The sequence below is a fragment of the Adelges cooleyi genome, unplaced genomic scaffold, assembly GCF_023614345.1.
Source record: "Adelges cooleyi isolate 19-005CV unplaced genomic scaffold, UGA_ACOO_1.1 ACOO_flye_CR_arks_rails_tigmint_CR_PRNA_247, whole genome shotgun sequence".
NCBI classification, from domain to species: domain Eukaryota; kingdom Metazoa; phylum Arthropoda; class Insecta; order Hemiptera; family Adelgidae; genus Adelges; species Adelges cooleyi.
In genome coordinates, this window is record NW_026095912.1 from 8,210,809 (window position 1) to 8,225,667 (window position 14,859).

Below are 14,859 nucleotides of genomic sequence, written 5' to 3' on the forward strand. Positions count from 1 at the left end.
CTAGTTGTAATAACTAAATAAATAGTTGAGTCAACAATTTTTTTAATTAAATCAACTATAATTTTAGTTCGACCAACTAAATGTTTATTAGGCCTAATTATATATACTTTCCCCTGTAGTGAATCAAGTAGTTTTATGGGTATCATCAATAAGCAATGATATTAATATTATAACAATCAAGATAATATGTCCCTGTTTCACTTTGTTCGTGTTATTTAACGTGTTGCCCACGGGTTGGCATCGAAGCACTGATAAAATCACATTTAAATTGGTTTTACTTATTAACCGCGATGTACCTACTTATTAGTCGTTTTTCTTTTTGCATCGATAAAAGCAAAAGAACAAAGCTATTGCAATTAAGGTCACGCGTGAGATATGCATATTGACACAACAAAAGCATCCGAAACACGGTTGTTTTAGTGTACACATAATTTATGTATATGAAAGTATATATCTGCAATTCAGTATATTTATGCGAACGGAATAGTTAATTTGAAGCGTCAAAGGGTCAAAGGATGATGGTAAACGATACGGCCGTTTCTTGTGTGTTATTGTATGTATATTGTGTATAATAATAGGATGCTACACAAAGAGTCTATTACACTTTGACCCAATTGACAAGGCCAAAAAAGCTACTACTTAAGTCTCGGGTGCATGTTTCAGTTATATTATAGCCAATACATAATGATAACCCACCGCTGTTCTTTTATTCATCATAATATATTACGCAGAGACACTAATCTGGACTAATGAAAACTATATTATATTTTCCCCCTTAATTCGCATTTTCATATTAATACATATTAATTAATAAATCATAATTTTTGTTAATAAAACAGCATTTGGTTTTGACGTATCTTTCAATGCATCATACACACACAAACGCTCAATTTACACCTATATATATGTATTAAACCGCAGTCCGCAGTAGGGTTTGGAAGCCATATTAGTGGTTGATTTACTATTTAATATATATATATATATACCTATATAGTGTGCTGTGTGCTAGTGGGGCGGTAATGGAATTGGCAGAGCACAACAGGGCCGTTTCGCTCAATTAATAAAAATAATATTATCATCAAACCATCGCACGGTGAAAATCAAAACTCGGCAAAAACTACAAAAATCAATATCCAAGCGGTCTATCTGTACGCAAGCCATACACAGAGAAAATCCACTCCAACCGCAGAGCATAGTATTGCACCTCAATAGGGATTAGTCACTTTTAATAGAATCTTGGATGTGATCTTGTTTACAAATATTCTAATTGTAATTAATAAAAAAACAAATTTCGGTGAGGTTCTTCGTAATTTGAGAGGCGTAAGATCTCTAAAACGTTTCTGGAATAACAAAATTACAATAATTTTTCACTCCTCTTATAAGCGGTAAAAAACAAAGTATTCTAGCATAAACTTAATTACATATTGTGTCAAACTAGTATCGGTTTTAATAAGGATACGCTGACCGGACAAAATATTTGTATTAAACACTACTTCAGTCAATTTAGAAATCATTAGTCTTCATTTTTCTTTAACGTCATCAGAGTCGATTGTCATAATATTGTTAAAAAAAAAATAATAATGATGATACCCACACCACACAATTTGGGGGGGGGGCGGCAATATCCGTAGTCCTATATGTAGCTGGTGTAATTTTGTTTTTTCACAAATGTTGATGACTTTCGTTGTAAACCAATGAGTAGTACCCGACCAGAGTACCAAACGGTACTATTGGCCCCCTCGAACTCCATAAAAAAAATAATAACAAAGGAATTGTTTATGCCGGGAATCGATTAGCTATGACGACCGTGCTAAGACCGATGATGATCACGATGACGGTTTTTACTTTTAAAAAATATTGTTATTATTATTATCTCGCGTACGTGAAACGGCGACGGTACAACCCATCGATGACTTGACGCATTCTCTGGTATAAGTATTATATATGTGAATCTGTATGTGCTATGTAGCCTGTAGGATAGCCCAGCTCTGCGACTTACTCCGTTGTGTGATATTGTGATTATTGTTGTTATTATGGGCTTGCCCGTTTGTAGAAAAAAATAACCGTGTGCCTATATAATGCCCTTGTTTGTTAAGTTTTTTTTTTTTGAGAGAATTCGAACGCGCTTTGCCTAGAAGATCCCTTGAGGGTTTGGCAACAATTGTAAGATGTTTTGGGTTCTTTTTAACTTTTTTGTTTTTACAATATACCGTGGCGATTACTCGACACGTCAAATCCCGGATCTGGATTTCGATCGGAAAGTGTCTATATTAACAATATAATGGTATATCATAATAATAATTATTTAAGTTTGCTAGAAAATCACGAGATACGGACCTCCTGGCGGGGAAGGCGCGCCGCGGGAATCTTTTATATTATTATTATTAAAAACAGTACCTAAATAACATTACACAGATAATAATAATAATAAATAAAAAAATCGTCGGACAAACTTTGTTTGCAAAAAATAAAAAAGAGAAATCGTCCGGCGCGCGCCTGCTGTTGCAAACTTATGTTTTATTATTGTTCTTAACAACCATAATTAATCGACTGTCATCGTCGTCGTGATTTTCGGAAGTTGTTGTACAATACTTATCGCAATTATTATTATTATTATTATTTGCGCATTTGGGTTAATCCGGTTGTTTTGTTTCGTTTACAGATTCCGGATAGACAACACGGATCACATAATCGACGTGAACAAGGGCAACATGCCGTTCGAATACGACCAAGTGAACATCGTGTGTCCTGTGTACGCACCCGGTACACACGAATCCGATGCCGAGAAGTATATCATTTACAACGTGAGTATCATACTATTATCATTCACAACGAAAAAAAACTTGGCGATTTTACTGGCAACAAAGGGTGGCTAGGCCAAAACCCTGCCAGCGTCATCGAAGGTGCCGCGTAGAGGTTAAAAGGAAACGATTGCATAAAACTAATAGCTGGAAGCAAACTAGAAAGAACAAGCAGAGATGAGTTAAAGCATGATTGTCGAGAAAAATAGTGACAATTTTAACTAGAGTAGAAATAAGAGCAGTGGCTGGACGTGGAGGGGAAGTACACGAGTCAGAGTAGAAAAAGAGGAGATTTTGACGGCCAACCTCACTCGGGAATCTGACTAAGAAGAAAACTAATTCAAATAGATGATAATAATCATTTGCTAGATAATACACAAAACTCGTACATACTACAAGTAGTCGATTATCGTATTGTCTCAGAGAGAATATTTGTTAACCTTCTAGTTTAATATTCCTTGAGCTCAACTATTATACATAATTTTTTATTGGATTTACCACGTTCTGGATATTTTTTAATTATACCAACCGGGGCCAATATTTCTGTCGTCAGTACTTTACGCGTTGTGTGTCTGTATTACCAAAGGGCCAAGCTTCTAAGATATAGAGGAACGACCGAGACTCTTCTCTTCTTTTCTGACTCTATTATCATTTATTTATTTATATTTTATTTCCTATGCGGACAATAGACCCATTGTCTGTGGTCGAGGTGACGCTGTTCCAAGACCTTTGACTCGGAATACTTCTTATGAGCGCCATTCGGTATTATACAGACTGTGTAAATTTGGCGTGTGCATTGCAATGCAGTGTGTGTGTATTTGCTTCATACACACACACACACACATATAACTTTTAGCCAGGACCTTTTCAAAACTCGGCTCGGCTAATTGGTAGCTACGGCCATACTCCATTGTATTACCGCACAATACCGATTTACCGCCAGTTTTTGTTTGCCCTGGCATTATTATAATAGTGTACACGAGGCCTCCACTGTCTCTCTATCTAAACGCATAATGATAATATATAAAATATCACAAACTCTATCCGGAATAACGCACCAACAAATAATGATAATAATGTATGTTTTTTAAATCATTCGACCAGCTCATCTTCTCAGCAAACATCGTATTTTATGCATTCCTACTTTAATTTAAATTAATTTTTACCAAGAAAAACATGCCATCTTTGCTCTAGACCGCCATTATTATACTGAACGTTTTACTTCCTCGCCTTCGTCCTGTACAATAGGGGTTGGCTCACCAAGTCGTCTCTCTCTCTCCACAAATCTCTACCTATCGTTATTTCTTTATTTACACTGTATATTTCCGTACATTTTTTATCACCTCCACCAACTCGTTTTTCGGTGTACCTCGATTTCTAAATCCTTCTACAGTGATCTCTCCAAGACTGTTTGACTGTTGTAAGCGCTATTATTTTTTGTGGTTGGGGCTTTTCAAAATTATTTTATTTCTTTACTATTTGTAAACACAAGTGTTGCTCAAATTTTTTCTAGATTGTTTTACTATTCCGCATTCCTAACATCAATTTTTGTATTTGTTTCATTATGTTTAGCGTCAGGTTTTAATATATTTTTTTCGTTTTGGCTTTCAGGTGTCTAAGGAAGAGTACGACATGTGCCGCATTACAAATCCCAATCCTAGGATCATTGCGTACTGCGATAAGCCTTACAAGCTAATGTACGTCACCATAACGTTCCGTTCGTTTACGCCTCAACCCGGTGGACTCGAATTTCAACCAGGACAAGACTACTATTTCATTTGTGAGTATAAAATCTATCTCGACTCAAAACGATTGATGTGCAAATGTATATTATAGTGCTTTATATATGCCTCGGACTCTTTAGAGCATTTTGGTTCTTGGAGGTTTTACTTTTTTGGCCAAAACGATTTTCCCAAATATCGTATACCCAAAACCCGAATTCGGAAAATGATAAACGACTCATCCGTTTTGAACGTTTATCCGCGTCCGGAAAAATAACTTTTATTCGCCATACGGAAACGGCGACGACTGTTGCTATAATAAACGGACGGAAAATCAATAGCGCACCGAGCACAGACCCTTTTCCAATTACACGTTCGGGTACTATATGTATAGAACAATAATAATAATCACAGCTTTATTTGGTAGTTTTTTTTTTTTTGTTATAACTTTGATCGGTTGATGCGTTTCAAACATGTCAAACTGTGCACCGCCACGTCCGTATCGAATACACTTACCAGACCGATCAGCTAGTCGTTGTCCTTGTTCTCCACTAGCACCATATCGTTCCTTTTCTCGCCTCCTTGAATGCACATCAGAAGACTATTTGCACGGTTGTCAATAAAATCACATACCCAACACACCGGAGATGGCAAAATATGTCACAGTGAAAATATGATTCATAGCAAAACCAAACTAGTTATAATATATTCTATCGATGTATGTAGATAAAACCTTAATACATTATACATACAACACTGCACGACAATAGGGTTAAAATAATTGTAATATAAAATTTAACCGTTCCCGCAGTTGTCCTGATAATATTTGCATTGGCAAAATTTAATGACTTTTGCTTTTTTTTATGCTCATTGTGTATTTACTATTTTTAAAAACATTCACTTCTTCGTATCAATGTTTTAATTCTCATTGTAACTGTTCTGCTAGCTTTTCGATTCAAAATAATAGCTGCGCGTTTAATAAGCCATATTAGAACTATTTGACAATTTCCAGAGACTATAACACTTTTTAAACGTTACCATAATGTACCTAGTACTTAAATTTGAATTCCTAATATTGTTGATTTATACGTTTAATAAATAAGTCATTTAAAATAGTAAAACTAGAAGTACTTTAGTTACATACATTTAGAGGTATCAAAAGCTGTTATATTTCTAGTTTATCTAGTTTGTTAGTAATCTAAAACAAACCTTTACTAGCATTTTCTAATAAAAAAAACCATAGGATTTTAGAATTATTAGCATTATACTTTGACATTTAATGTGTTTTTTTAGCGTTTGAATTAAATTCGATAACTTGAGTACTTTAAAATGTTATTAAATCGAGAATTATATGTTAAAAATTGCGGCTATTATAGTAGACTAACCAGTTTTGAAGCCACTAAATTTAAACATCCATATAAATATTTACTAAGTTATTTTTGTAAACATAATTTTGTTAGTATCACTTTAACGATGATAAATATGCACCGCATGTTATGTTGTGTGTTCCTTATAAAGTCATAACAGTGGATCGGTGATTTTTTTATTATTATTTTGATTGGGGCTCATTTAAATAATACATTTTGTATTTTAGTCGCATTTAGTAGTAATTTACGTTTCTTAACCGTGCGACAATCGTGTTACATTTTCTTTGTATCATTTTTTATCAATACTTTTTTTGTTTCTGCGCTTCATTCGTATAGTTACTTCCATCATATGCACTCATCTAAGACAACTTTTTAACATTCTTTTCAACTATTCGACATTGTGTGTTAACAGCGACTTCGTCTAAGGATGACATACACCGCAGAATCGGCGGCCGTTGCTCCACCAACAACATGAAAGTGGTGTTCAAGGTATGCTGCCGGCCGGAGGACCAACAACAGAACAACAACCAGAGTGAGTGTCTTCAAAACTCCTGTTTTGACCAAAAACTGATTCAACTTAAATCTAATTTTGATGTTTTTTTTTCACCCCTTCAGACGTGGCCACCCGACCACCAAACCCGGCTATTACACAACGGCTACCGGCTCCCGTCAACACGCACGTTTATCCTCGCCCCACTTCGGCTTACTCGTCCACAATGTCGCCTTCGCCCAAACTGCCACCGTTCGGCCCGTCCTTGCACAACAAACCGAATCACAAAAAACAATGTAAGTACCATCAGATAAGTGATACATGGTAACATACCCATAATAAAATGGTTTTCAGTGAAATAATTGTTTTTTTATTTTTTTTATTTGCCCAGCCGAATACGACAAACATCCTAATGAAGTGGTCAAAAACGAAGAGCTAACGTTAAACGGTGGTCAACGCGCCGTCACCAGTTCCGCCTTCATCATTCTAGTCTTACTCACCATTGTCCAATGGGTTTCGCGATAAGTCGCTAATTTTAAACACTCTGTACATACCTAAACGGTTTATTATTATTATTATTATTATTATTACTATCATTATTATTATTATTATTTTAAATACTATAAATAATTGTATGTACATACTACTTGAACATTTTTTTTTAATTTTTAAAATAACCCACCACCACCAACCACTACCGCTACTATCGTAATAATAATAATAATCATCCCTTTCCAATAATAATTTAATAATAATATTATATATTATAACACTGTGTTGTGTATTATTATAAACGATTACATTGTTATTATTTGTATAAAAGCTACGATAATTCTCGACTATATACCTATACATCATCTAATACATTATATGTTATAATAATAATAACGAACGTTGTGTTGACAATTAATGTATCGACAGCAAAAACTATTTGACTACTGTGTATTTGTGACTATTGAAATTATAAGAATAATACTATCATCATAATATTATTATATAACATGCGTGTGACGTGCCAAGGGCGACAAAATGACGACGAATCTCAGTGTGTATGATAGTAACAGTCACATTTTCTTTTTTTCTTTTTATTTAAGATAATTAAACAATTATAGTAGTTATTTGCCATAAGCATAGACGACATAAGTCGAGCAATATTTCTTTACCTGTATTACCTACCTACAATTTTTTTTTTTTAATTAACGTTTCCCTTTCTCAGTTTTTCTATCGACCGACATTCAGCGGCTTCTTCTATTTAATTTTCAATCCCCAAAAAATGTGTTCGTTCGGTTCAAATGCCGTCGGACTCATTTCATTCTTTCGACACAACAACAACAATATTTGTCATCGACAAGTTGTGCGGTGTTTCTGGTTTCGAGAATGAAATGTATCCGTCGTCTTAAGTTTGACGACTAGACGGACAGTTAAGTAAACCAAAAAAAAAAAAAAAATTACACACCAGTCCGTCCAGTGGTCAAACAAAACCGCTCACACACACAAAATAATTTCGAGTTAATCTTCTGTCTTCAGTTATAAACATTATGTTATATCTTATTACTGTCAATGTGATTTATTTTATACTACATCTACAAAAAAAAAATAGTCCCGGCGAAATATCACAAAATACAATTTTCTAACTTTTTTTATCTTCTTATTTTTTTTTCATTTTAGACAAACTATTATTTTTTTAAACGAAATTATGGTATTTATTATTTTTTTTTTTAACCTACTTATAATTTAATTTCTGTGATCATTAATTTTTAACGTTAAGCACTTTAATATTAATTTTACATGTGTAAACATTTATTAGTTTCGTATTATAGTTATTATTATATGTAATTAAATGTATACTTATTAATAATCTGTTTAATCGTAAACGGATAATATTACAATAATAATTTTTTACACCATACAGTACCAGTTAACGGGTTTTTTTCTACCGTTGTATTTTTAATATTTGTTTTTTATCATTTTTTTTACATTTTTTAAATAAGCTACTATATGATATGTAAATAGTATCGCTGTTTTGTGGGACAAAATTGAATCATTTGGTTATCTGTTGGTTAAAAAAAAAACAATTACAACTCATATCACTCGAGTACTGTATGATGTAATTATTATTATATTATTTCATTGTAATGTGTATATATTTTCCAATTCTGTATTGTAATCGTCAAACCTGACTTTGTCGATTATAATGTATAATAACATTATCCATATTGTCTCATTAGTCCGTGTAAGCCCTTACTCGCTTGGCTGAGCTTTTTTTTCCTACGTCCCAAAGACAAAATGGAAACGGAATTTCAAACTAATTTAATAATGTTTTCCCAAATTCACTTTGTAGGAAAAAAATAGACATTAACGGATACACTTCGGTTTGACACCTTTCGCTGGTGATAACAATATGTATGTAAATCATTCATTTCATTTAATAATAATACATATTATTATACATTAATATTATAGATATCTTTTATACATAATATATATATACATATTTATATAAGTAAATTATACATAATTCTATTATATAATATATTATTATATTATATATATATATATATATATATATATATATATATATATATATATATATTATAATTTATAATAATCGTTTTTGAACAAAACAAATTATTTTGTATAGTGTATTTTAGGTTTTTTTTATTTTGTTTTTTCTTTCGTACTGTTTCTTTACACGAACGGATGTTGTTTGTCGAAAGCAATTAAAAATCTTTTATGTACAGCCTAGTCGGTGAAATAATTGTTTATTTAATTTTTATACATAATATGCATAATCAAACGTGTTCTAAGCTCTACACCGGCGAACTAATATATTTGTATAATATTCATAACGATAATTGTAATTATTATTATTTAATTTACTCTTTTACATATTACTTAATATACACACATATTTCCCTTTAACCCATTCAGCCACTCACTTCTTCGTTTCAATCAAATTCAATGATCCATTAAGTATAAAAAAAACTATAATTAATGTAGAGTTTGTATTGTTTGTTTATTTTTTTAGAAGTATTTTTTTATGTTTTTCAAAGTTCCTATTTATGTGCAAAAAATTACAAACAAACAATTAAGGAAACGTTAAAATTGGTTTAAAATTATAATCGATAAGAAAACAAAAATCTATTATTTTAACGTGCGGCCGTTCTAGCTTGTCTACGGGCTTACTATATTATCTATTTAAACAATTATTTAAAATATAATTTTTATAAAAAAAAACCAACTTCGACGTTGTGTTCAAAAGTATTAAGTAATGTATTATTATAAATGTAAATTAAAAAAAAAAAAAAACACTGGCTGAATGATTGAATGACAAATGAATTCTTACTAATTAAGCAAACTGACTTTTTTCGTTAAACATTATATTTATACTTAATATTGTATAAATATTTACTGGACATATACATGATAATATTATAATTTATATAGTAATAGTAACGCCATGTGTTGAGTAATCAATTTTTTATTTAATATTATACAATATGATGTGTAATTTTGTTTTGTTTGTGTGTAGTTTCTTAGGATAGAAGAAAGTCCACGTGTGATACGTGTACGTTCTTCGATTTGTATTGCCATATACCCGCTGTATAAAACATTGTCAAATATATTATATATAAATACATAGAAATTTAATTAAAAACCGTGTATTAGCTTAGAATTACCTTTGTATGAATTTAGAACAGGGCACTTAATACTTAGAACTGATGTGTACTCCTATTTGTGCTGTATGTACCAGATAAATATAAGATATGTGAAAATTACCTGGTGTGTTTTTTTTTTTTTTGTCCATACGAATTTATCGTATATACCTTTAGCTGACTTTACAGACACCTAACCTCGGTTCTTAACCTAACCGGATTAGGCTGGGTCAAAAATATATTTTATAATCTCAAAATACCGCACTGTAAATTCAATGTCTCCAAATCAGACATTATTACACTTGTTTATAAAATAATCGTAGCAGTAAATTGTCCACTAGGCATTAAAGGTAGGTTTTTATGGTCTATGGCTACCGATTTTATACTGTATTAGTAGAAATAAATGTCAAAAGCGGGCCACATCCGTGAAGAGGCGCCCCGTTTTGCTTTTATTTGTCTCGGGCCTGTATAGGTATGGTTTTATATTTTATTAAATACTTATGATGAAGAGATGTACTTTAACTATACTTACCGTATGTATATTGCGAATTGTCATAGTATTTCTTAACGTTTCAACGTTTCCGGTAACAAATAAAAAAAAAAAGCTTAACTAAAATTCTAATCGAGTAAGCTAAATTAAAATTAAGCATTGTTAATTACTCATTAAACTTATAGTGTTTTGAAATTTTAAACAAAAATATTGACCTTTGTGTCTTATTATAGCTTACATAAACAAAAAAAAAATGTTTGAATTTTATTATATGCGTAAATCAAAAACGATTTAATATAAAAAATGAATGTAGAAAAAAAGTTACTTCGTGTAATTATTTAAAAATATAATATACAAACATTTCTAGTCTTCAGTGAAATAAAAAAATTAGTAAAAAAGTTTTAATATATTTGATTGTATTCTCTGGTTAAGTCGCAGGTAAAATGACTGACGCGAATGTCCGTGTAGTTAAAAGTCACCTTTGCCATTCGCCACTGTTTGTAGTATAACCGTACAATGTAAGTAAGGTAAATACTTTTGTTTCGTCCTTCCATAAGTAAACTGCAGCTGACGTTTGTGTAGGAACGTTTTCCGGTAAAAATTAAATTACTATACTTTGGCAAAATATATTTCACTTTCAGTTCAAAATGATTTATTACTTTTGTTAAAATAAACAATTTTGTATTTTTAAATCGCACAGTAAAACAATTTAATTACACAACGCTGACGTTCTCAGTTCCAAAAAATCACAGAGTTTACATACTGAGATGTGCACTGTGTCGAGTAATGATAACATTATGTATTCTATACTAAATCACTATAATTATTTATAAAAAAATTGTTAAAAAAGACATTAACACTAAGTTTATGATTCTTCTTTAAAAAAATTGATCTAGTGTTAACGGTTAATATAACCGAACAAATAAAAAAAAATTACATTTAACAATATGTTTGTAATGTAAAAAAGAGACGAATAAGTTATTTTAATTTGCTAATAATGAGACTGGTTGTACACAACTTGTACCATAATGTTCTCCATGACGTGGTCGGCTTCCTTCAGTCTTTTATAATATTTATCCAGCAAATCTGCCAGATTCGAATCATATTTCTTGATCGCATTGACATTGATGTTATAAAATCTGTCGCTATTCGCAATGTAGGCCACTCTAGATCTTTCTTTATCTCTTCTAAGTATATCCAGTTTTTTGCCCTGAAATATTAACGTTGTCTTAGAAAAACAACTCATGTTTATACACGGCACGTGCATTTTCCTATTAAATTAGTGGAAATATTTATATAAAAATAGTTGTACACTATTTACGTTCAATAAAATGTAAAATTTTGATTTATAAAATTGTGTTATACTTGATAGTTGTAAGACAGTATTCCTAAGGACCAAGGCTCCGATTTTAGAGCGTATGATACAATTATACATGTTTTATTAAACATCCATTTTTAGTTTTCAGAAATTCTGGCTCTATAAAATATAAAAATGTGAACTCTGCTAAGACGCAATAAAAATTAAAACTTATAACGTACGGCCTCTCCATACATTCAAAAAAACTTCAATTAAAAAACATAAGATCAGCAATAAGTTAATAGTTCTAAAAATATTTTGTTTGTTTTTAATCGAAAAATAAACATAAAATGTGTGATAAAGATTTTTGTTGTATCGACCAAAATGACGATCCATATGATTATAAAAGTTTTACATAGTGTGAGACAAAGGACAAACCCTAGACCAGAATTTCATAAAGGAAAAATGTTTAAGGAAACACACAAATCAATCCCCCATTTCTTAAAGGAAATCAAAAAGCTACAAACAGTAAATGCCATTAAAATTCAACCGCACTGGAAGACACCAAGTCAATATAAGTATTAAAGCATATGCAATTTAAGTATTATTTGAGTGTTCTAATTGCCTGGAATGATGTTAAAGTATTGTATATTAAGGGGATTGCATGCGGACTGCGGTCCGTTTTGATGTTTTGGACCAAAAAGCAAATTATGTAAATAATTGCCAGTTTAATTGATTTAATTACAAGAAACTGAACATTTCAAATGATAATCGGCTTCCTACATATCATAGTAAAGTAGCTAAACAACACAAATCTTATTACAGAATTGAAATTGGCCCATCGTATGTAGTCGACATTTTGCCTGGCTATTGGCCTAAAATAAATGGCTTTTGTCTTAGAAAAAATAATTTAAATTAAGAATAATACCTTGAAATTTATACAAATTAACCAGTAAATTAATTGACATGGTCGAAATGTGTAATACCACTTTTTCCTTTAAATATTGCCTATATACAACTTATTAAAAACAGACCGCATGAAATTTCCTTAATGAAAAAATAATATGTGATCAATTAAATTGATCGCATCATAGAATAATTTTAGATTTGTCACCAATTGTCGATAAATTACAAATTATTGTCTTATTTGTTTTTTCAATTCAACTGCGACTGTTGATTTTTCAGTACAAAAATAAATAAAATACAAAAAGTCAAGTTAATTTAACCATCCACAGTTGTTAACGTTATAATCGACTATTTGAATTATATTATATTGTATCAACAAACATCAATAATTATTCTCGTTTATCTTAATAGTGGCCGAAATTTTTTTTTTTTAACGCATACTTAAGCAAAAATAATAATTTAAGAGTCTAACTTACTTTGTTATTGAAAAAGTCGTGGGCTTCCGCGTATACTTTGTCGTTTCTTTTTGCGAATCCGTCTATGAGGTCTCTAACGCTGTCGATTTCGTCGGACTTGGGAAAACGGTTGAAGTACTCGAGGACCCGTTGGTGCGCCGATATGCCTCCCTGGTGAAAATAATGCATTTTGTTTGGAAAAATGTCTATAAGGAATATAGGTATTCATTTTTATCCGGTTTCACTTACGGTTGGGACGGCCAACAGCGACACTGCCAGACTTAGGACCAAACATGATTTCATAGCGTTCATAGTGTTGGTTACTGAACGACTCGTCTCGTTAGTCGCGGATAGGCAACTGAGACGGTTTCAAAAAGAAAAATGTGTATTAAATACTCGACGACCAGATAACCTTTCAGACGGTGTTGTTTGTACCTGTTTGCATTAGATAACTTACTATTCTCGGTTCGTTTACAACAAAAAATGTACCTAAATGATAGCAGTACACATTTTGTATGTGCTCGTTAAAGACGGGTGTAAACATGATTAATTTTTGGGAAAACGTGATTTGACACAATGCAAACTTTGTACCGGACTCGTGTAATGGATCTAGTAAACAATTTTATCTGCGCTGTTAGTAGAAGAAAACAACCGGCAATAACAATATGGATTTGTTTTACCATAAAAAACAAGTATGTTTATAACACTAATCATACGTCTTGTTCATATAGTGTACTGACTTAATCGACAATCATTGTCTTGTCTGCAGTGAATAGCTATGGGAAAAAAATTACTAAACATATTGTTACGCAACAAATAGGCTTTAATAAAAAGGAAAAAATTCCAATCACAAATTACCATGTATATAAGATAAGAAAACGTGTTTATACCTAAAATTAGATTTCTTCTAAGCACAAACAAACCATTATGACTAGTCGAATACATTTTTAGATTACACATTTTTTTTCTTTTAAATTAATTTGTTTATTTTATTTTAATAATAATATTGTACCTATTACTTCAATTAAACTCTTAAAAATACGAGTGAGATATCATCTGATATTGCAGTAAGTTCTATGAACTTAGACTAAATATAGCACTCTCCAGTTGAATAAAGAGCAATAACGAAACAAATTTTTAATTTAACAATTGATATTATATTTTAATTTAATAATAGTTGTAGATTTGGCTGATTAGTGCTAAATTTAAGTAATCATACTAATTTAGGTATAAATTTAAATTTAAAGTTTGATTAATTTCACAGGAGACAGAGCAAGCAATTAACAGGCGAATATAATTACATAATAAAAAATCAAGTCCTCAAATGATAAAATTCCTGTGTCTTCACTTATCGACAAATCACATTAGTACGTTTATTGTAGTGGATGTAAACCACCGGTCGAGTGAATAAAATCCTTTTTGTTACCATGTAGATTGTAAAATACAGACTACACAGTATTAAGATTTTCAACAGGTATGACTTGTATTAGGCCTAATTATAATACTAGGTCTTATAATTTATCCAATAATTGGTTTTTTAATCTTTTCATAAACATTTTCTAGAATAAAATTTGCCATGTAATTTTTTAATGATGTCAATAAGTATTGTTATTAATTCTAATAATTTCCAATTCAATACTGCTATACCTATCCAACTTAATTTGATCTATATCCAA

At 31.2% G+C, this 14,859-nt stretch overlaps 2 protein-coding genes across 2 annotated transcripts in view; one reads left to right on the forward strand and one right to left on the reverse strand.

The window, feature by feature from the left end:
* LOC126836595 (ephrin-B2) overlaps positions 1 to 7,827 on the forward strand; it is a 163,888-nt gene extending 156,061 nt beyond the window's left edge. The window contains exons 2-6 of the mRNA XM_050570149.1: positions 2,663 to 2,804; positions 4,413 to 4,581; positions 6,302 to 6,421; positions 6,505 to 6,675; positions 6,771 to 7,827. Coding sequence (XP_050426106.1) covers positions 2,663 to 2,804; positions 4,413 to 4,581; positions 6,302 to 6,421; positions 6,505 to 6,675; positions 6,771 to 6,904 — 736 coding nt within the window. The 3' untranslated portion in view covers positions 6,905 to 7,827. The remainder of the gene's footprint in view (positions 1 to 2,662; positions 2,805 to 4,412; positions 4,582 to 6,301; positions 6,422 to 6,504; positions 6,676 to 6,770) is intronic.
* Positions 7,828 to 9,674: 1,847 nt separating this feature from the next.
* Positions 9,675 to 13,982, reverse strand: LOC126836597 (uncharacterized). Its single transcript, XM_050570152.1, has 3 exons — positions 13,433 to 13,982; positions 13,205 to 13,354; positions 9,675 to 11,735 (listed from the first exon to the last, which is right to left on the reverse strand). Exons 1-3 carry the CDS (start codon positions 13,493 to 13,495, stop codon positions 11,517 to 11,519), a joined length of 432 nt encoding a protein of 143 aa, XP_050426109.1. The 5' UTR covers positions 13,496 to 13,982; the 3' UTR covers positions 9,675 to 11,516.
* Positions 13,983 to 14,859: the final 877 nt, after the last annotated feature.